The sequence below is a fragment of the Protopterus annectens genome, chromosome 9.part0, assembly GCF_019279795.1.
Source record: "Protopterus annectens isolate FY-2018-M chromosome 9.part0, PAN1.0, whole genome shotgun sequence".
In the NCBI taxonomy this organism is placed as follows: Eukaryota; Metazoa; Chordata; order Ceratodontiformes; family Protopteridae; genus Protopterus; species Protopterus annectens.
The window spans coordinates 1,930,628,923-1,930,651,160 of NC_056743.1; the positions used below are offsets into that span (position 1 = coordinate 1,930,628,923).

The window sequence follows — 22,238 nt, forward strand, 5'->3', positions numbered from 1 at the left end:
TGGAACAGATCGGCATGAAAATCTTTGTGCAGCAAATCTTAGTATTACAAATGATATTAGTACAATGCCACACTGAATATTAAGAACAGCGTTAGGCAGCCCTCAAGAGGTCTGTCATTTATGTCCCTGGCATATAACATAAGGGTACGTGGCAGGATTCAGGTCAGCAAAATAAGAATCAACAGCTGTCAAGGCCACCTAGGCCAAAACAAACAAAATCCACTGCAACTGCAAATCCAACTAAATAAAACAGCACTTAAACTGATACATACCTAAAAATAAAATCATATCATTGTAACAGCAAAGAAAAAAAATTAAATAGTATTTTTTGATGAAAGGGCTATGCCACCTTCCTGCATCCCCTACTCTCCCATAAGACTGTCACTTATATATACTAACTCTGTGGTCACAGAACCATGGAGAAGTCAGTAAGTCGATAAAATATATGAACTCCATGATCTCATAATCATAGAGAGGTCAGCAAGTCCACAAAATATATTCCACCCTCCCATAACTTCATCACTTACATATACTGACTGCATAGTCTTATAACCACTGACAAGTCAGCAATTACACAAAATGTGCTATTTCAGGATAGCACTGTTCATTTCCAACATAAGTGGCAGTTGTGACATTCAGTTCTGAAACCCTCTAACATAAGCTGCTTTTACTAGGTTGTGTTGATTCTGATGACTTCAGCATAGCCATTGTCACTGAAAATATGTGCTATCAGAGTGGCACAGTGATGTAATTGTGACTATTACTGCCTCGTAGTACTTGATTCTCTCGTCAGTTCCTGGCTAGGGGTGCCATTCTCGTGAAGTCTGCATATTCTCCCTCTGACTGTGTGGAGTTTTGCTCTGGTTTCTTCCCACAGCTGGTGATAGCCTTAATTGTGTGTGTGTGTGTGTGTGTGTGTGTGTGTGTGTGTGTGTGTGTGTGTGTGTGTGTGTGTGTGTGTGTGTGTGTGTGTGTGTCCATCTGTCTTGTGCTCCAGCTTACCAAGCATAGAATATAACAGGTTATCAGAAAATGAATGAATTTAAATTTGAAAAAATAAATAAATAAAAATACAGTAGCTAATCTGTACATTCATTGTTCAGCTTTTTAAAAATTAAACTAATATGCAAATGCAAAGCTTTAGAACTGTTGTGAAGTGGTTATTCTAAACCAGTGCTGATATCAGCTGTACAATGTGTTGGATTATGCCTTCCTTAAAATGTACATGTGCCAGCCCAATAGTGAAAATAGAAGCTGTCTGCCTTCATTGTTGCCAGTGGGAATTAGGGTACTGATATTGGCATTGAAGGGGATGACAGGATGAAGGTTTGAGCAGCCATTGCTAGTTTGTCCTCCTGAGGAGGCAGGGAGGGTGTGGGTCTTTCCCATCGCAAGAGTATTCCCTGTGGAGACCATAGACTAGCCACAAGTATGCAGGACAGTACATTCAGCAATAGCAGTGTTATCAGACAAATGTTGGCAGTTATAGCCTAATATTAGCTGCACACTGTGGTGGACTGCACATCTGATGGAGGGTCTGATTAGGGAAGTATAAAGTATTCAGGCTGTCCATAGTATGTCCGTCCTTATGTCACCGACAAGGCTAACCTCCTCTGGAAGGATGGGACCCCATGAGACAGTGGAAAGTGTGAGAAGGAAGGGACCCTATGAGACAGTGGGGGGTGTGAGAAGGATGGGACCCCATGAGACAGTGGGGAGTGTGAGTAGGATGGGACCCCATGAGACAGTGGGAGTGTGAGAAGGATGGGACTCCATGAGACAATGGAGAGTGTCAGACTGGAGGGCACCATCAGATGCACCTACAAATTAGTAGATGCACAGTTTTAGAAGCCTTACTCAGGTGTGTGTCTGTCTATATATATTAATGTGTGCATTATATGTGCATATTTTACTAGGTATGTTTTTGTATATTAAAATCTGTGCGTGTATATTAAAATGTGTGTATGTGTGTTTCTATTAATGTGCATGTATACATTAATATGTTTATGTGTGTGTTAATGTTTATGTGTATATTAATATGTGTGTGTGTGTGTGTGTGTGTGTGTGTGTGTGTGTGTGTGTGTGTGTGTGTGTATTAATGTGTGTATTACATGTGCATATATTAGTGGGTATTTGTATATTAAAGTCTGTGCATATATAATAAAGTGTGTGTGTGTGTGTGTGTGTGTGTGTGTGCATCTATGTTTCTATATATAAAATACATATACATGTATACAGACACACACACACACACACACATATATATATATATATGTAGATTATATATTAATGTGTGTGCAAGTATTGCTGTGTTTGTATTTCCTATGTGTGGGTATATTAATGTGTGTATGTATTTAATATGTATGTGGGGAAAGTAATGTGCATGTGTGTGTGTGTGTGTGTGTGTGTGTGTGTGTGTGTGTGTGTGTGTGTGTGTGTGTGTGTGTGTGTATTAAAGCATGTGTATGTGTATATTAAAGTGTGTGCATATATATTAAAGTGCGCATATCTATATCTTTCTCTACACGAGTGTACTTTTAAAGCTCGAAGTTTCAAAACTTTGAATTCCTTGTGGCCAAGACCATAAGATCGAAGTTTTGAAACTTCGACTGGTTTAAATGAAGATCGCCATACTGTGCAGAATGGGAAATTTGCCATTTCCCTTGCTGTAGTGTGATCTTGGAGTTGGTATATTTAATTAGTAGGGGCTGTGGGGGTTGCAGGGGGGATTTTTTTATTTGAATTTTCGAAGTTTCAAAACTTTGATCTTATGGTCTCGACCATAACAAATTCGAAGTTTTTAAACTTTTTTTTTTACTCAAATGATTTTTGCTTCCAAACCGATGTCATGTTAAATCACATGTATTATATTATAAATTCAAATTGAGTAACTATATACAATATTTACATTCAGCCTGACATAAGTAAAGAAGTCAATATATTTGTGAAGCATAGATAATTAGCTCAGTTATATGGTTATTAGAGAGAGACTGAGTCCATTTGTAGAGTATCAGTCAATAATAAAACTTTTCTTCATGGATTGTTGCCTAATGGCTTAGGATAAATTCTGCATGCTTTAGTTTTGAACTCCATCAATGCTGTTTTCTTCAACAGAGATAAAACACCTTCCATAGTAGGCACTGTATTGGAATTCCACTTCCTGGTTATGCATTTTCTGGCAATTGCTAGTATTGTTCATAGTAAATACAATTTTTTTCTATTCAAATAAATACTTTAATTTGCATTTAATAAAATTAAAGCTTTAGATAAAGCGAAAGAATCTGTAAATATAGCATGTAGAAAATTATTAATATCAGTCCAATACGTTTTAATAGCAGTACAGTCATAAAAGATACAAGACCAATCAGCTCTTATCTTCTGTTGACATCTTCAGCATGATACATTTCTGGAGGTGTTAATTTTTGCAATTTTATCAGGTGTTACGAAAGCTCTATGCAGAAACTTCCAACTGAATTTTCTTCAGTACTGAAAATTAGACGTTACCTTAACAGAGAGTAATATGTTTGATTTGTTTTCTGATGATAAATGTAAAGATTGTTCTTTAGTAATAGGTTCATAGGTTCATAGGTTTATACTAGGCTATCTGCCCTAAGGCATTTATAAGCCTAGCCCAAATTATTGTGGCTTACGCCACCCCTTAAATGAAAAAATACTGTGCCCATTAGTTTGTTGTGCCTCTGTCCAGCAGTGACCCAGAGATGATTCCCGGGGTAAACCTACGATCTCCCATCCACAGGTCTAGATTTCTCTTGAACAGAGTCAGCGAGGTGCTCTGCCTCACATGGACCGGGATTTTATTCCACAGCATAGGGAGTCTCTGAGTGATAAATCTATCCCTCCAGCACGTCCTATTTATATCCGTGCTAAGGTTTAAGTCGCTTGCTCTAGTGGTTTTGGTGGATTTGTATTTTTTGAGGTGGAGCATGTCCATTAATTCCGGGTTGAACATGGCCTTGTATGTCAGGCACATGTCACCTCTGAGCAGACGGTATGCGACTGAATAGAGCTGGAGTTTCTTCAATCTGGCAGCATATGACAGATTTTGGAGCTCCTTTATCCTTTTGGTGAGGAACTTTTGGGGTCTCTCCAATTGCTGCAGATGTCGGGTGAGATACATCCCGAATGGGGCATTGTACTCGATCATTGGTCTGATAAGTGAAGAGTACAGGGAAACAATGACCTCACTAGATCTGGATGTGAATCCCTTCATGATCAGGTGGGCAATGTAGAAGGTCTTTCTAACCACTTTAGCAATGTGAGTGTCAAAAGAAGGCCACTGTCAACCTGGGTCCCCAGGTCCCTGATAACCTCTTCTGTGCTTAGTGGATTGCCACCTATATGGTAGCTTGGGGTTACCTTGTTTTTCCCGAAGGGTATGACTATACATTTTTGGCGTTTAACTTCAGGCCATGTCTCTGGCACCAGCTATCTGTTTCCGTGAGTCCCTTCTGTAGGATATCAGTGTCCGATGCACTTTCCACTATGGCCCAGTTTGCAGTCATCTGCAAACTTTGTCAGCCAAAGTCCTCCCATGTTGGCCTGTACTTCTGAGAAGTAGATGCCAAACAATAGGGGCCAAGGACCGAGCCCTGTGGGACACCACTTGTGACCAGCTTGGAGTCTGACACAGCGCCAGCAACTCTAACCCTGTGGGTTCTGTCCTTAAGCCAGTTTGCAACCCATCTTGTGACATATGGGTTTACATTTAAGCTGGTAAGTTTTCTACAATACCGAGTGGGGTATTGTGTCGCCTTTGCAAGGTCAAGGTAGGCTGTATGGACTGCCTTTCCCTCATCAATGGCCTTGGTGACTATTTCAAGAAGTCGACCAAGTTCAAAAGGCATGATCTTCCCTTGGCCAAACTGGGTCGGGTCCAATGTCTGCAAGTCCCCTATATCTTTGTTTATGAGCTCCATTATGATCCTCTCCATAGCTTTGCAGACTAGACTTGTTAAGCTTATGTAATTACCAGGGTCCGTAGAGGCGCCACCTTTGTGGAGTGGGACCACAGTTGCCGTACGCCACTCCTTGGGCACGTATCCTGTGGTAAGGCTGAGATTAAACAGCTGCCTTATGTGCGGGTTTAATTCCTCATGTTACCAATAAGTTTTGAAACTTTGAGCTTTAAAAGTAGACCTATATATATATATATATATATATATATATATATATATATATATATAATCACTACAGAATATCAAAATTCCAGAATCCTGAGACTCGAAATCCCGAGGACCAGCATCTTGAGATTGTGGAATGTCGAACATTAAAAAAAAAAAAAAAGAGTAAAACATCCAACAAACTATTCTAACCTGTATGCAGGGGGGCAAGTCCCCCTGCATGCCCCACATCCCCTGCAAGTTAAATATACCAACTCTGACATCGCACTACAGTGGAGTGAATGGCAAAGTTTCCATTCCGCACTGTACGGCAATCCCCATTCACTACTTTTGAGATTCCGCAATCTTGAGATTCTGGTCCTTGGGATTTCGAGTCTCGGGACGGTGGAATTTTTGATCTTCTGTAGTGATCCCATATATATATATATATATATATATATATATATATATATATATATATATATATATATATATATATATACATATTCATACATACATATATATATATATATATATATATATATATATATATATATATATATATATATATATATATATATATATATATTCATACATACATATATATATATATATACATACATGTATATATATATATATTTATATACATATACACACACACACACACACACACACACACACACACACACACATATATATATATATATATATATATATATATATATATATATATATATATATATATATATGTATATACACGCGCACACATATATATTGGTGAACTTGTTTTACTTGAGTGTGGCTTAGGCTGACATCTCCCTCTGTGCAAAAACTTTTAGTTGACTTTGCATGGTCCGAGGTTAATTTTTGGAGCACGGGCAGAAGTATCTTGACATTTTTTGTCAACTTTCACATCTTGACATTAACCTTGATGGTGTTTCGTTGACTCAGTCTGGGTACTAGATCCATATATATAAATATATATATATTAATGAGCGTGTTTGTGTGTACATATTAATGTGCATTCATATATTTTTATTTATGTTTGTTTTCCAGCGTAGAGCATTGATCTCCATGGACCTTTTTCCTCACTCAGTCTAGGAGCAGGGTGTGGTTAAGTGACTTGCTCAGAGTGACACAGTTGGACAATAGAGAGGCTGAGGGAATCAAACCTTGTTTGTGTGTGTGTGTGTGTGTGTGTGTGTGTGTGTGTGTGTGTGTGCGAGTGCATGTGAGTGTGCGTGTGTACATGCATGTGCGTACGTGTGCATGTGTGAGTGCACATGTGTGCGTGTGCGTTTGCATGTGTGTGTGTGTGTGTGTGTGTGTGTGTGTGTGTGTGTGTGTGTGTGTATATGTGTGTTGCTAACTTTATTTCTCACCAGATAATATTATATGCTATACTCCTAGGCTGAACCTCTGATAGGATGGCTTTGATATGTGTTATTTAGCCTAGTTAACAAATGTAAGTAAAACAAAATATTTTATATACACATATATAGCTGCTTATAAATGAACAGCTGATCTCAGACATGGCCCAATGACTTTATCTGATTTAATTAAGTGATCTGTTTCCTGCAGTCTAGGGTTTATAAATTTATTTATTTATGGACATTTTATTACTGGGAAAGCCTGACTGGGTAGAAACATTTTCAGCAAAGGCCTGGGAAAAAAGCTCGAAATTATTGCAAAACATTTTAAGAACAATAATTTGACAATCCTAAAAAAAATAAAACAAAACCACCTGCAGTTTAACTAATTATAACAAATTAGGCATAATACAAAAACATTGGTTAGGGGTTTGATTCCCTCATCCTCCATTTGCCTAATGTGTGACTGAGCAAGTCACTTAACCAGACACTACTCTGAGACAATTTATAAACTGAGCTAGGTTCCTCAATGTTTTCCTGGATCACATGCCTTTTATCTACCTATGAACTTATTAAATATTTTGCTTATTTAGTGTTAGACTGTGTATAAATGAAGACTGTAGGACTCAGACCTAAGTCGATGTAGCTCATTTAAACATCATTGCATTCTTTGTGAGGTTATTCTGTCAGAGGTATGTTTATCTGTGGGAGCAGTGAGACATGGATGATACTTTACAAAGCCCTGAACCTTTCTTATCTCCATTTATGCACATGATTACTTAAATATATTAAGCATATTGCAGAATGGATTATCAAATGACAGTATGAATTGTAAAAAAATAAAAATAAAAGATGCTTTAATGTTCTAAATATGTGATGCTGTGGAATTCAGGGATCACATCGGCAGCTGATCGTCATAGTCACCTTACAGATTCATCAGTCACATGATGCTGTGGAATTCAGGGATCACATCTGCAGCTGATCCTCATAGTCACCTTACAAATTCATCAGTCACATGATGCTGTGGAATTCAGGGATCACATCGGCAGCTGATCATCATAGTCACCTTACAGATTCATCAGTCACATAATGCTGTGGAATTCAGGGATCACATCAGCAGCTGATCATCATAGTCACCTTACAGATTCATCAGTCACATGATGCTGTGGAATTCAGGGATCACATCAGCAGCTGATCATCATAGCCACCTTACAGATTCATCAGTCACATGATGCTGTGGAATTCAGGGATCACATCTGCAGCTGATCCTCATAGTCACCTTACAAATTCACCAGTCACATGATGCTGTGGAATTCAGGGATCACATCTGCAGCTGATCATCATAGTCACCTTACAGATTCATCAGTCACATGATGCTGTGGAATTCAGGGATCACATCTGCAGCTGATCGTCATAGTCACCTTACAGATTCATCAGTCACATGATGCTGTGGAATTCAGGGATCACATCTGCAGCTGATCGTCAAAGTCACCTTACAGATTCATCAGTCACATGATGCTGTGGATTTCAGGGATCACATCGGCAGCTGATCGTCATAGTCACCTTACAGATTCATCAGTCACATGACCCAGCAGCATTTAAATTGCCTTTGCACTGCTAGAATGGGGGTGGCAGTGATTCAGATTAGGCAAGCAGGGTAGATGAATGATGTTATGTAGATGTGTCACCCCACTTCTCAACACCGTCAGTAAACCACATAAATCATGTTTAGGAACCCCTTGAGCCATATCTTAACAGTACCAAATAACACACGCACTCCTTACCTGTCCTTATGGCAAGGGAGCATTAGGAACCCCTCTCAAATGCTATTTATTCCGTGTGGATGTTGGAGAACTTAAGGAAAAAACATCAAATACATTCCCAGCAATGTCAGTCTGTTTTCTCATGTCTGATAAAAAATTTCAGCCATTTCAACAAGAGCACCCCATAGACTCACTCCAGGTCACAAAACATGTTGAAACATCTTTCAGAGATTACACCAACACCACACAATATATGTTGCCTATACCAATGAGGCAGATATAAAAATGTTATCAGATTTGTAAACTAATATAATGCTATGCAAACAAATGGAGCTTTTGTCCACCAGCCTCCACTGAAAATGGGTGTTACCTAGTTGGACTTTCCCAATAAACAAGGACAAATAAATAAAATAAATAAATTGTGGAACACAGGCTGTTCTCCTCTCACCTTGCACCCCTATCAAGAGACAATCTCAGGCACCTCTAACAGTGAGCAGATGTTCTTCTTGCTCACACACAGTAGGGGAAAGGGAACTATTTCATTCATTCAGTGCCATGCAAAGTATGATTTCCTCACCCAGAGAATAGTCAGAAATCACATCAAACATTTTATCACTACTGCACAGCAAGTATTCTCACCTGTAATTACCATCAGCAAACTATCCTCGTCAGACATCCACTGCCAAACAGTAGATGCTCACATAGTGAAGCTGTGTTTGGAAACCATCTAACCATATCAGACAGTCAGTGAACTCTTTGACTCAGGTTAAGGTGAAGAAACCATTTCAGGTGCTCCAAGAGTATGTAATAATGTGTCTTAGACACTGACAGACAGCAGTTATTGCCCCTATATTACAGTATGCTTTGGGAATGTTCTCCAACACTGCAACCCTCACACACTGTACATGTTGTCATCACCTAACCTCATAAGTACGATACATCTTAGAAACTCCAAATGTATCACATTTAGGTGGCCTCTCACTGGAGCACAGCTAGTAGACCATCCCTGGCCACTGCAACAACATTGCACATCAGGTCTGTACTAGCCTCACGTGACTGTTTGAAACCATCTTAAGCACACACGAAAGTGATATGTAAAAGGTGCTCTCTTCATTTCAGAGTAAAGATAGGAAACCATAACAACACTGGGACACAGTAAATGCTCTCCTCCATTAAATACAGAGATACAAAACTATTTCAGACACCCCAGCAGTGTTACACAGAAGGAACTGTGCTAATTACAGAGTAACTCTAGGTCAACCCAGACACTATAGCAGTATTGCCTACCTATCCTGTCCTTAATACAGACCAAGGTTAGGACATTATTTCAAAAGTTGCAAACATACTACACAGCATGAGCTGTGCTCACTGCAAATCAAGAGTTAGGACATATCACTACTACCACAGAATAACTGTTGTACTAACTACAACACAAGCACAGGACACCAATAGGGGCACTACGCCAGGGCCACAGAATACCCGTTGTACTAACTACAGCACAAGCACAGGACACCGATAGAGACACTACACCAGTTTCACAGAATAATTGTTGTAAACTGTGAAGCCCACGGGGACACTACACCAGTGCCACAGAATAACTGTTGTACTAACTACAGCACAAGGACAGGACACCAACAGGGACACTACACCAGTTTCACAGAATAATTGTTGTAAACTGTGATGCCCACGGGGACACTACACCAGTGCCACAGAATACCTGTTGTACTAACTACAGCACAAGCACAGGACATCAATAGGGACACTACGCCAGTTTCACAGAATAATTGTTATAAACTGTGACGCCCACGGGGACACTACACCAGTGCCACAGAATACCTGTTGTACTAACTACAGCACAAGCACAGGACACCAATAGGGACACTACACCAGTTTCACAGAATAATTGTTGTAAACTGTGAAGCCCACAGGGACACTACACCAGTGCCACAGAATAACTGTTGTACTAACTACAGTACAAGCATGGAACACTAACAAAGACACTACAGTAATGCCACAGAATTATTGTATTAACTACAGCTCAAGCATAGACACCAACAGAGCCACTACACAACATTACACTAGTGCTACACAAAAGATTCTGAACTTACTACAAGCCAGTTAGGACACCATTGTTTGATCCATGATACAAAGTGATAGAGCCCTGACTGCAATCCAGATGATCCAGCTTCAGCCACAGTCCTGGGAGCTGGAGGTGCCCATAAGGAGAAGATGGGAGCAAGTGGCCAATGCCAGGTCACTTATCCTGTGGGGAGGGAGGGAGGGAGGCAGTCTGATCATTGCAATGTTGGAATCTGTCAAAGATGAGGACCATGGCTTACAGTACTGATTATTCTTGGCTCAGTCAAGCTGTTAACAATAGTCTCTGATGTGCGTGCACGGAATGGTGCCCACACAAGTGCAGGTGTGAGATATTTCAGGCTCACTCACCTGTGATGGCATCAGCATCTAAATAGTCAATGCCAGTGGCAATGTTAATGACATACACCATAGTGGCTGTGAGCCTGATACCTGGACTATCAGCTCTGGCAAGGGTATTGACACAAGTGCCTGTAAGATGAGTTATGGCTTCACTAGAACTGGGGCTGTCATTCAGCCTGACAAGAAGAAGCTGGATGGAGGAACAGATAGAAATAAGTAAAGACGAAGGGCCACTGTCCACCCCAGTACTAGACGTGGGAAGGTCTCGACATATCACTTGTTGATCTTTGAAAAAAAGACTGTTATCTTCTTGTAGTCATTTTTAATAGATGCACTTCTATAGGATCTAAAAGACCTGGCAGAGAAGGGTCTGGCGACAACAAAACATTTCTAACATCAGATAAGGATGACGTACTTTCAACTTTAACAGGTTTTAAGGGAGATGGTTCAGCAACAATTTTGTGTATATTTTTTGCTCCTTGCCTGCCAAAAATGAAGCTGACTCAGTAACAATTTTAATGGAAGTTTCTAAGTCTTGAAGTGGAATAAACAGAAGTCTCTTTAGTCCTAGCGGTTTAGAGACGAGCTGGACAGGAATTCCTACGATTAACTGCACAGTCTTTTCTGAGGAACTGAACGTTTCTCTAACTTATGCTTCTTAACTTATTTTTTGCCGTAAACTTATTCATGTCCTTTGGTTTATATGCCTTAGGCATGACAGAATTCAGAAGAGCTAATCTCAATGTACAAATTGAGGCAGAAGCTGCAGAATCTGAGGGTTGAAGTAGAAAACTTATTTATACTTTGCTAAAAAAAGTTTTATTTTGCCTTTCTTTGATGGTAACTGGAATGAAAGCTGCACATATTTCATAGCCTTCATTAAAGTGTGTCACACCTATACAAAAGACACTTGATTGCCTGTCCTGAGGTGGCATTTTTCCCAGCTTTACATGTTTTAAATGTTTTATGATCCATCATAATCAACTTCCAAAAACACAGCAATGCAGTAGAAATAATGGTAACCACACCTATGATTTGTACAGGTACAAAGCTCAAACAGAAATCACACACACACACACACACACACACACACACAAGCACGCATGCACGCACGCGCACACGCACACACGCACGCACGCACACACACACTCCTAGAGCCTGTAGAGTGTATGTAATTCTGGAGAAACAAACTGAATCCAACACAAATTTTCAACTAAGACCAAGGAAAGGCAAAACAATGGTCTTATTGTAATGATGAGACACAACTTCTCAAGGCAGGGAAGGGGCAAGATGGGAGGACACTGAAATAAAATTTGAATATACTTACTTTTGGAAATACCTAGCACAATGAAAAAGTTTAAAACAGTATAATAGGAGAAAAAAATTCCAAAAAAGCCAAAATGTGTTTGATGAAGTACTTGACAAGTGTGAAAAGTGGTTTAGGGACGTCTTTCAATGTGAGCACTTAGTACAGCAACTGATAACTAGAGAAGTGGTGTGTTTGCAGAGCATTGTGGGTAAACGTAAGTGATAGCCTGTGAATGCTTCAGATGCCTAAATCCTCCTGGTCTTAATCCTAATGACTGAGAAAGATGGACCTCTTCATCTCAGATAATCATGTTTTACTGTAGCTCTTATTTACTTTCATCTTAACTAAGAGAGAGAGTGAACTAGTTTTCAGTTCAGAGTTTTTATGCCTTAGACCAGTTTCCAGAACTGTCTTACTACATTCAAGCTCAATCACCTGAAATCAGTTTAGATTATGCACTCCCACATTTAATGGAACCATTCCCCTTTCTGTAGGCTACTGCGGTGGTGGTGCTGCGGTAGCATTGTCACCTCACAGTAAGACGTTGTCCTGTTCGATTCTCAGCTAGAGCGTCTTCTGTGTGGAGACATGCGTGAATGGGCGTATCTTCGTTGAAGGTTGTGCATCAGAGCTGGTAACTCCGCACGTAAACATCTACTGCCAATCATTAGCAGACCAGAGTTCCACTGTGGTGACCTCTAACCAGGAAAAGCCGAAAGACACAACATTCCCCTTTCTGTAGGCTCTGTTCAGACATGCTAGGGCTATACAGTTAAGAGCCAGCAGGTGACCTTACTCAGGTAACCTTACTCTTTTTTCCTATGATCTGTGGCTAGTTTTACCTGCCCCCTGCCAATACTAATAAAATGTTGACATCGCCCACTGTCATTTAGATACTCTTTTTTTTCATAGCAGCATATCTCATTTCTTCCAGAGTAAGCATCCTGCTTAAGTAGCTAATGGGATTATCATCACCTTGCATTTCTTGGGACAACACAGCCCCTATCCCAAAATCAGAGGTATCAGTGTGTCCAATAACGTTCTTATTTAAGTCAGGGGTGATTTACACAGGCTGCACAAACAGTGTGTTTTTCGATCATAAATGCTCTCTCATCTTCATTAAAACAGTTAACTTTCATTTGGCCCTTACTTTGGTCAAACCTATCACTGGGCATGTTGCAGTGACAGCGTGAGCTATGAATGTTTTATAATAACTAGCCAGCACTAAAAAAGCCGTTATTTGTTTCTTTGTCTGTCTTTGGCCAATTTTGTTACAACCTTTACCTTCCCTGAGCATTCACAAGACCACAGTCAGTGGAACATGCTCGGTATCAAGCTTCCTCTGTACCAGCAGTACTTTTACATTCATAAGTTCATGGTATTTACCGGGCTTTTAATCTGTGAGCATCTTAAGAAACCTAGCCTTACATTCCCATGCTAGTTTTTAGCCCTTATATTTTCATAGGTTCATTGGTAGGTACTAGGCTATTGGCCCTAGGGCCTATATAAGCCTAGCCAAATGGTACCCTGGCTTTTGCCACCCAAGAAAATTATTTTCCTGTGCCCCTGTCAAGCAGAGCCACAGAAGTGATCCTCAGGGTGAATTTCCTATTTCCCATCCAGTCATCAAGATTTTTCTTGAAGAGTGCTAATGAGGAGCTTTGTTTGATATAGATAGGTAGTTTGTCCCAGAGTATGGGAAGTGTCTTGAGACAGGAATCTATCTCTCCAGCATGTTCTGTTTATTGTGGTGACAAGGTTTAGGTCCCTAGAGTGTGTAGCTCAGAGGGATTGGGATTTCTTTAAGTGGAGCATGTCCAACAGCTTTGGGTTTGACATAGCTTTGTATGTTAGGCAGAGATCGCCTCTAGAGTAGGCGATACGCAATGGAGTAAAGCTGGAGTTTTTTTAGATAGTCTGCGTAGGGCATCTGTTTGAGGCCGGTAATCCTCTTTGTGAGGTATTTCTGTGGCCTTTCCAGTTTTTGTAGATGTTTTGTGAGGTACATACCAAAAGGGGCGTTGTACTCTATAATGGGTCTAATGAGTGATGAGTAGAGGGGAACAATAACCTCTTTTTTCCTGGATGAGAAACTTTTTGTGATGAGGTGTGCCACGTAGAAGGATTTCCTAACTACTGTGGTGATGTGATTATCACAGGACAGACTACTGTCCACCTGTGTCCCAAGGTCTCTTATCACACTTTTGGTGTTAAGTAGACTACCGCCTATGTGGTAGGTCATTGGTACAGAGTTTTAACCAAAAGGGATGACAATACACTTTTTGGCATTGAGCTTTTGACCATGGCTTTGACACCAGGCATCTATCTCAGTGAGGCCCTTTTGTAGGATATCCACATTGTTAAGAGATTTGATTATGGCTCCTAGTTTGCAGTCATCTGCACACTTTGTTAGCCAAAGACCTTCTGTGTTAGCCTGTAGTTCAGAGAAGTAGATACCAAACAGGAGAGGACCTAGGACTGTACCCTGTGGTACTCCACTTGTCACTGGTCTGAAGTTGGATTTAAAGTCTGCTACTTTCACAGTGTGGGTTCAGTCAGTGAGCCACTTGGCAACCCATCTTGTGACATAGAGATTTATACCTAGTTTAGTGAGTTTGTCTATAATTTCAGAGTGGGGGATGGTGTCAAAAGCCTTGGCGAGATCTAGATAGGCTGTGTGTACCACCTAACCTCATCTACAGCTTTAGTGACCACTTCAAAGAAGTCTATCAGGTTTAGGAGACATGATCTGCCTTTTACAAATCTGAACTGGGTAGGGTCCAGAGTTTGGCGATTACCAGTGTCATTGTTTATAAGTTCCATGATGATACGCTCCATAGCCTTGCAGACCAGGCTCTTCAGGTTAATGGGGTGGTAGTTCCTGGGGTCCGTGGTAGCTCCCCCCTTTGTGGAGTGGGATAACCATTGCTGTGTGCCATTCAGTGGGCACAAAGCCTGAGATGAGGCTATGATTGAACATGGTACTTAGGTGGGGTGCCAGTTCGTTCTGTAGTTCATGTAGAATGCAGCGTAGGATGTTGTCAGGTCCCATGGATGCTGTGTTCTTGGCTTTGGAGAGTGTGTTTTTTACCTGTGCAGCCGTGATTACAGGTACTTTGCATTCTTCCGGTATAGAGATGGGCCCTTTAGGGGATGAGAGAGGGGTAAAGTTAGCAGTGAACCTATCTGCCAGGATGTTGGCAATATCAGTTGGCACTGTATATTTAGTGCCATTGTGCTGTAACTCAGAGCAGATCTGAGTGTTGCCAATGAGATTCTTGACATAGCTATAGAATGCTTTGTGGTTGTCTTTAGAATCAGTGGCGATTTTGTTTTTGTAACTACCTTTGGAGGATTTTATGAGGGATCTCAGCTTCTTACTGAGGCTGACCAGGGAGTTCCTCCAATCATGGGATTTTACTCTTTTTTGCAACAGTTTCTTTCTTCTGTTGTAGAGTTTGTTTATAGCAGGGGACCACCAGACTGGCTTCCTTTTTTTGGAGGATAGTATCTTGGTTCTGTTAGGGATAGCACTATCCATGCACTCGTGTAAGTGCTTATAAAGTGCAACTGTATAGGATTCAGCAGTCGTATCTCTATTGTCCATCAGCATGGGTGTCGTGAAGTTTGCCACTTCTGTCTTAAGAAGAGTGAAGTTGGCTTTGGAGAAATTTTTTATGGTGGTTTCCCGAATGGGGGTGGGGTGGGGTGGGGCTGGGATGTGGATGTCTAGGGTGATTTGCTTGTGGTCGGATCTGACCAACGAGGAATTGACGTCTGGTGTGAAACAGAGGTTGCCCATGTTGGTAATGACCAGGTCTAGGATACTGCTGCCCCTGGTGGGGGTGTGTCTAAGTTGATCCAAGGCATTGGAATTTATGAATTCCAGAAAATGTTGAGCACAAGAGTTGGTACATGAGTAGTTTTCCCAGTTAATGGTGGGGTAGTTGAAATCACCCATTATTAGGGTGTTAGGTTGTACCCTAATATTTTCCAGTGTATCAAGAAATGAGGAGTGGGAATCCTGGGGCATGGTGGGGGATCTGTAGCAAGCTACAATTTGCATTGCGGTCTTGCCCAGAGTTAGTTGCACTTGGATAATCTCAGATGCATTATGCTGAGCAACTAGCCTGGAGGTGTGGATATCCTTAATGAATATGGACACACCTCCACCTTTAGTGCTTCAGTCCAAGTTAGGTGGCCGAAAGGTGTGGTATGAATTATAGCCTGGTAATGCAGGGGTGCTCTCTAGAGCCTTAAACCAGGTCTCTGTCACTGCACAGATGTCGATGTTCTCCATTTTAAGGAGCGCCTCGAGTGAGTGCATTTTGAGGTTTAGACTTCTAGCACTGAGTAGCATTACCCTCAGATTTTGCTTGCTTGTACCTGTTACAGTGGTGTATTTGTCATTCGAATCTTGCCTAAAAAAGGCACTATAGGGGTGGCAAGAGCCTTAGCCAGTATCAGGAATCCCAAGGGCGACAGGTGCAGGCCATCTCTGGCAAAGCATCGGGGTTTGTCGATCATGTCATCCCAGGCAGTCAGATACTGGATCTCCTTAGAATGACACCAGAAGCTTAACCAATTGTTGAAGTCAATCATTTTGTCCTTGTACTGTGGTATCATTCTGGGTGATGGCAGGATGCTACTCAGGGCTAGGGTCATACCTGCCTGGGCTACAAGATCAGAAAGCTCCTCCATGTCTCTTTTCATGTAGTCCAGGGAGGTACGTCTCAAGTCATTCACACCAACATGGACAATGACAGAGTCATATTTGTACTTGCTGTGGAGTGACCTGAGTGCATGCGTTATGTGGTGGATCCTGGCACCTGACAGGCAGCTGACAGTGATTTTCTCCTTGTTTAGCCTGGTGAGCGGAACATCAGTGTGCCTGACTATAGAGTCACCTATGACTAGAGTGTTAGGTACGTTGTTATGCCTTATGGACTGTGGTTGAGTGGCACACTGAGTTTGTGGGCTATGTGTCATTTGGGTTGTGTTGGGGGGGTGGAGGTTGCTTGCGTTTCTGCTTTGGAGGTCCCTGTTGCTTGGGTAGATTTTTTTGAGAGCCTTCTCGAATGTAGGTGTGTGTTTTGTGTTTCTATGTGTGTGTTTTGGCGGTGTAGGTTTTGAGAGACTATGTGATGAGTGTGGTGTGGTGCAAGTGTTTACCTTCTCCTCTTGACTGTCTAGTCCAGTCTTGGGTGAAGAGAGCTTTGCTTCCAGTTTGGTTATATAAGTGCATCTCTCACAGGTTGTAGTGTTGGGTAGTAGGAGGAGAGGGTTGTCTGTGTACATGAGGCAATTGCTGCATTGCCCCAAGATGCTCAGATTCATCAGGTAGACACAAGAAACCACCGGGAGCTGACCCTTAGACATTGCTGGATAGGTGCTTATTTATTAAGTACTAAAAACTGTTTTCCTCTAGACAAGTGAGGAAAGTTGAGTGCTATAGTAATTTGTAGCTTATTTAGTGCTTACAATGAGTTCTGAAAAAGTGCTGAGCTCAACGAAACAGGTTTGAGTGCTGAAACTAGAAAACTGGCTAGTTCTAAGAAACAAAATTAAGCTAGAAGGCTTCCCCTCCAACACAGAAAGGCTTGGGGGCTCAGAAACTTACAAACAGTCCTGGATACAGCAAATCTGTATCTGGACTAGACAGCTTATAGGAAAGGCAGGAAACAAGCTTAGAAAATTTTTTTTTTGTAAAGTGGAAAGGGGAAAGGAAGAGCAGAAGCTAACTGGGTTGGCCTTCTCAGATGTTCTCCCTGGAATAGGTAGAATGAGGTAATGACACTAGACTGGGAGGAGTGTCCCAGATCAAAATTACAGTAGGGTCAGGCAACTGCAAAGCCACCAAGTATTACCAAGAGGGAGGGAGGGTGGGAAAAAATCAGAACAAATAAACCCAACCAGATGCTTAACAATTGTAGAAAATTCTACTTAATACCTCACACACAGTGAGTAAAATAAAAGTGCTTAAATAACTCAGAAATAAGCAAAAAACAGGATACTTAATGTTATATATCTCAGATTCGTTATTATATATCCCAGATTTGTGTACAAATACCACAGAGGTGGGCAGAAAAAATATATGGTGGGACATTTATTTGTTGCCCCTATCCATGAGGAACATGAGTGCTAAACTGGGGGTGAATTTGCAGTTTCCCATCTAGTCATACAAATTACATTTGAAGTTTAAAAAGAGAAAGGAGAAATACTTCATTTTATGTGGAGTTGAAGATGGTTCCATAGAAGACGCATTTTCTGTGATACATACCTATCCCACCCCTCCAAGATGTTTGATTTATGTTACAAGAGACTGAGATCCCCTGAACTGGTGTTCATGCTACCATTGAACTTGCAAATGTATAATATGTCTTATAGGATAGGGTTTGTTGAGACAGAGGTCACCTTTTCATAGCATGTATGCCACTGAAAAGAGGCCCATGACTTTGACACAGTCTGCATAGCTTTTGTGATCAAAACCCTTGACTTTTTTTAGTGAAAAAGCATTGTGGTAACTCCAGTTGTACTGCAATTACCGTTTATGAATATCACTTTAATCCATAAGAATCCAAATATCTTTAGAACTTAAAAACTGGCACAACAAGAGGGATGTGTAAGAAACATCCAGACCCTCTGACTTAGGAATGCAAGTAAACAGCGGAACAGATGAGATTTGTGTACAAGAACACCAAAAATGTAGAGTATTTATGAATTGCAGAGGTTGGATGTTACCACTGAATTAATACCCGGATTGAGTAGATGTGGTTTTTGTAAACAATGTAACTATATGATAAATGCTGTAAGTATTATGTCTGTCTTTGGTTGGAAAGACAACAATGCGATTAAAGTGACATTTATGAATTATAATTGCATTATGACAAAAGAATCTTATCTGGTGAAGTGTAACTCTTGTCCCAGGTTTTATGTGGGTAAAATGGATCATGCATTAAGAAAAAGGATGAATGAACATTATTATAACATCTGTACTAAAAACACAAACAATGCTTTATATAAACATTCTACAGAGTGTGACAACTTTCACTCATTTGTTTGATATTATTGACAGAGTTGTCACCACCCCTCAAGGTGGTTCCTGAGAGATCACATTGGAATTTAAGGAAGCAGGGTGGCAGTTTAAGCTGAATGCCCCTGTTTTTCTAGGATTAAATGAAAACATTTCTATTTTACGTCTTCTTAAATTGAGGGCAGCTAAATTGTGAATTTTATATCATGTATCTTTTATTTTTCATTATATATACGTTTTTAATATTAAAAAAATGGATGCTATGTATTTTATGTAATTATGTATTATTGTGAGTTCCTGTAATGAATGTATTCTTAGGTGGACCTTGTCTTTAAGGTTTCATTGACTATTAGTAATGTCATTAATTGAGGATTTTTAAACGGGGTTGTTTGTAGTGGATGCTGTTTCTGATTAAGTCTATATGTTTGGTGATGAAGGTACAAAGTACAAGTTATATTGCTAAACTTACACAGATTCTCGTGTGGAGATTTTGGTTTGACACTGCCAGTTGGTACTTTCTTTTTTCACTCCTTGCTATGCATTTTGCTGCATTTTTCACACATTGGCGTTTCTTTGGTTTTGCGTGGATTGAGTGCACAGTGCCATCATTTTTCTTGTATTTCAAGAAGCTTGGCAATTGTGTACACTTTTCAGAGAACTGATTTTATTTTACTTTCAAACAACTTTGATGCAATACCACTGGAAAAAAATAACCACTTAGTAAAGTTTACATTTTTTGTACATTTTATACAACATGTACATTTCACATATTGCACAATTTCCAACCACTGTCATTTTTATGAAAAGAATAATTAAACATAAACTCAGTGTAATACAACTTTCTGCATTTTTTACTAAAAAGCAATTAGCTTAACAACGTCTTTACCATCTCTCATTCTCTGTCTAAGGGAGGGGAGGTAACCACTGCATGACACAGCATGAAAAAAGCTGAAAGTTGCCAGAAACTTCCTAAGACATAAAGTAGGACATGACAGGTAGAAATGGACAAATAGATCAATGAAATGGTGAAATAAACAGATGAAGTGTACATATTATGGAAGTTTGTTTCTCTCCCTGTTCTCACTTATATGTTCTAACTCCACAGATTTCAAAGGCAGCAATGGACCTTATGCAGTATTGCCAAGACAATGCAAAGAACGATCCTCTTCTCAATGGAGTCCCTGCATCGACAAATCCCTTCAAAGACAAGAAGTCCTGCATGATTCTGTAGTTATTCATACAAAAAATAACACATACGCTTCCAGCACTTTGGTATGGAGGATCTGCCTGCATGAACTGAACGACAAACTACATTAAGGAATTTAAATGCAGGCATTCTCAGGATACACTACTGGGCTAGGATGTTTGAGTTCATAGAGCTATCACCCATTGAAATGACTATTAGACTTTCTTTTTCAGGAAGATAGGGAGTTACAGTGTTGTTTTTGCACAAGTCATGCTGAGAGGGTCTATTGAAATGAAATATTGTGTCCTGTGCCCATGGACACATAGTCCTAGCAACTACCCAGCATCATAATCCAGTCTGAAGCGGTAATATAGTCTGTGTCACATAGCCATGGGCATAGCTAGACATACACCATGTACACTAAAGCATGCACTTTTAAAAATAATTTATTTATAAAATATAATGTATTTATGTTGTGAAATGAAATGTGTTAAATTTAAATTTAAAACTAAAATATATGTATTTAGCATGGTTTATGGGTATATATCTTCTTATATGGAATTTTATCACAATATTTGGTTGATTAAATGAATTATTTGCTTAAGCCTGCCAGTTTACGAATTTTCTTTTTCTTTTGCAGTACTGAATTGTTTATTGTTCTTCTTTTGCAGTACTGAATTGTTTATTGTTCAGAAACATGCATCCTCCCTGTGCGGACTATGAGGTTCATTTACTATATTCAGTATTCCACCCAAGTGTTTCAACAGCATTTGGTTGAAAAAAGTTTATCATATCATTTCAAAAGGTTTTACAGTTGTTGCTATTAAAGCCCCCCCCAACACATGCAACGTTTTTACAGTCCCCGTTTTTTTTTTTTTTTGTTAAACGGGTGCCATACAAGATAAATTCATAATGATTTCTGGATGCACCGTAAGAAATTAAGAACAGACAACATTAGCAGTTACAGTGGCAGTGTACAGGATAAAGTGACGGATAAGGGGTTTACTCTCTTGATTTATGTGAATCTCAGAAAGTACTAGATTCTGCATGCCTTCCCCCCATAGGAACAGAAACTTACAGTGAATGGTAGGCCTTGATGCTCCTGAAGTGGCTAGTTTAGAGTTGATTTATGCAGTTATAGATGGATCGATTTATGCAGTTACAGATAGATTGATTCATGCAGTTACAGATGGATCTGTTTATGCAGTTATAGATGGCTCTATGTATGCAGTTATAGATGGATCGATTTTTGCAGTTATGGATGGATACTTAGTGGATAACTGGTCTGGAGCCTTTTTACAAGTTTGTTCTTCTTGGTAGGTAGGAGCGTGTTTACACCATTCGTTATTTATACGATTTAGAGTTCTGCCTTTTTACAAGTTTGTTCTTCTTGGTAGGTAGGAGCGCATTTACACCATTCGTTATTGATACGATTTAGGGTTCTGCCTTTTTACAAGTTTGTTCTTCTTGGTAGGTAGGAGCGTGTTTACACCATTCGTTATTTATACGATTTAGGGTTCTGCCTTTTTACAAGTTTGTTCTTCTTGGTAGGTAGGAGCGTGTTTACACCATTCATTATTTATACGATTTAGGGTTCTGCCTTTTTACAAGTTTATTTTTCTTGGTAGGTAGGAGAGTGTTTATGCCGTTCGTTATTTATACGATTTAGGGTTCTGCCTTTTTACAAGTTTGTTCTTCTTGGTAGGTAGGAGCGTGTTTACACCATTCGTTATTTATACGATTTAGGGTTCTGCCTTTTTACAAGTTTATTTTTCTTGGTAGGTAGGAGAGTGTTTATGCCATTCGTTATTTATACGATTTAGGGTTCTGCCTTTTTACAAGTTTGTTCTTCTTGGTAGGTAGGAGCGTGTTTACACCATTCATTATTTATACGATTTAGGAACATGACTGTTCTTTATGTTGCTCCTTTGGCATGAGCTGTCCCTGCTGAGTGCTTCTTCACAGGGTCACCATTTTTCTCCGGTTATTTGTAGGAGTCAGACAAGATATGGGCATAC

General features: G+C 40.0%; 1 protein-coding gene across 1 annotated transcript in view; it reads left to right on the plus strand.

Annotated features, from left to right (window-relative positions):
* Positions 1-20,824, plus strand: part of GNG14 (G protein subunit gamma 14) — a 25,463-nt gene extending 4,639 nt beyond the window's left edge. Inside the window, exon 3 of the mRNA XM_044084740.1 lies at positions 20,140-20,824. Within this exon, the coding sequence (XP_043940675.1) occupies positions 20,140-20,265 (126 nt within the window). The 3' untranslated portion in view covers positions 20,266-20,824. The remainder of the gene's footprint in view (positions 1-20,139) is intronic.
* Positions 20,825-22,238: the final 1,414 nt, after the last annotated feature.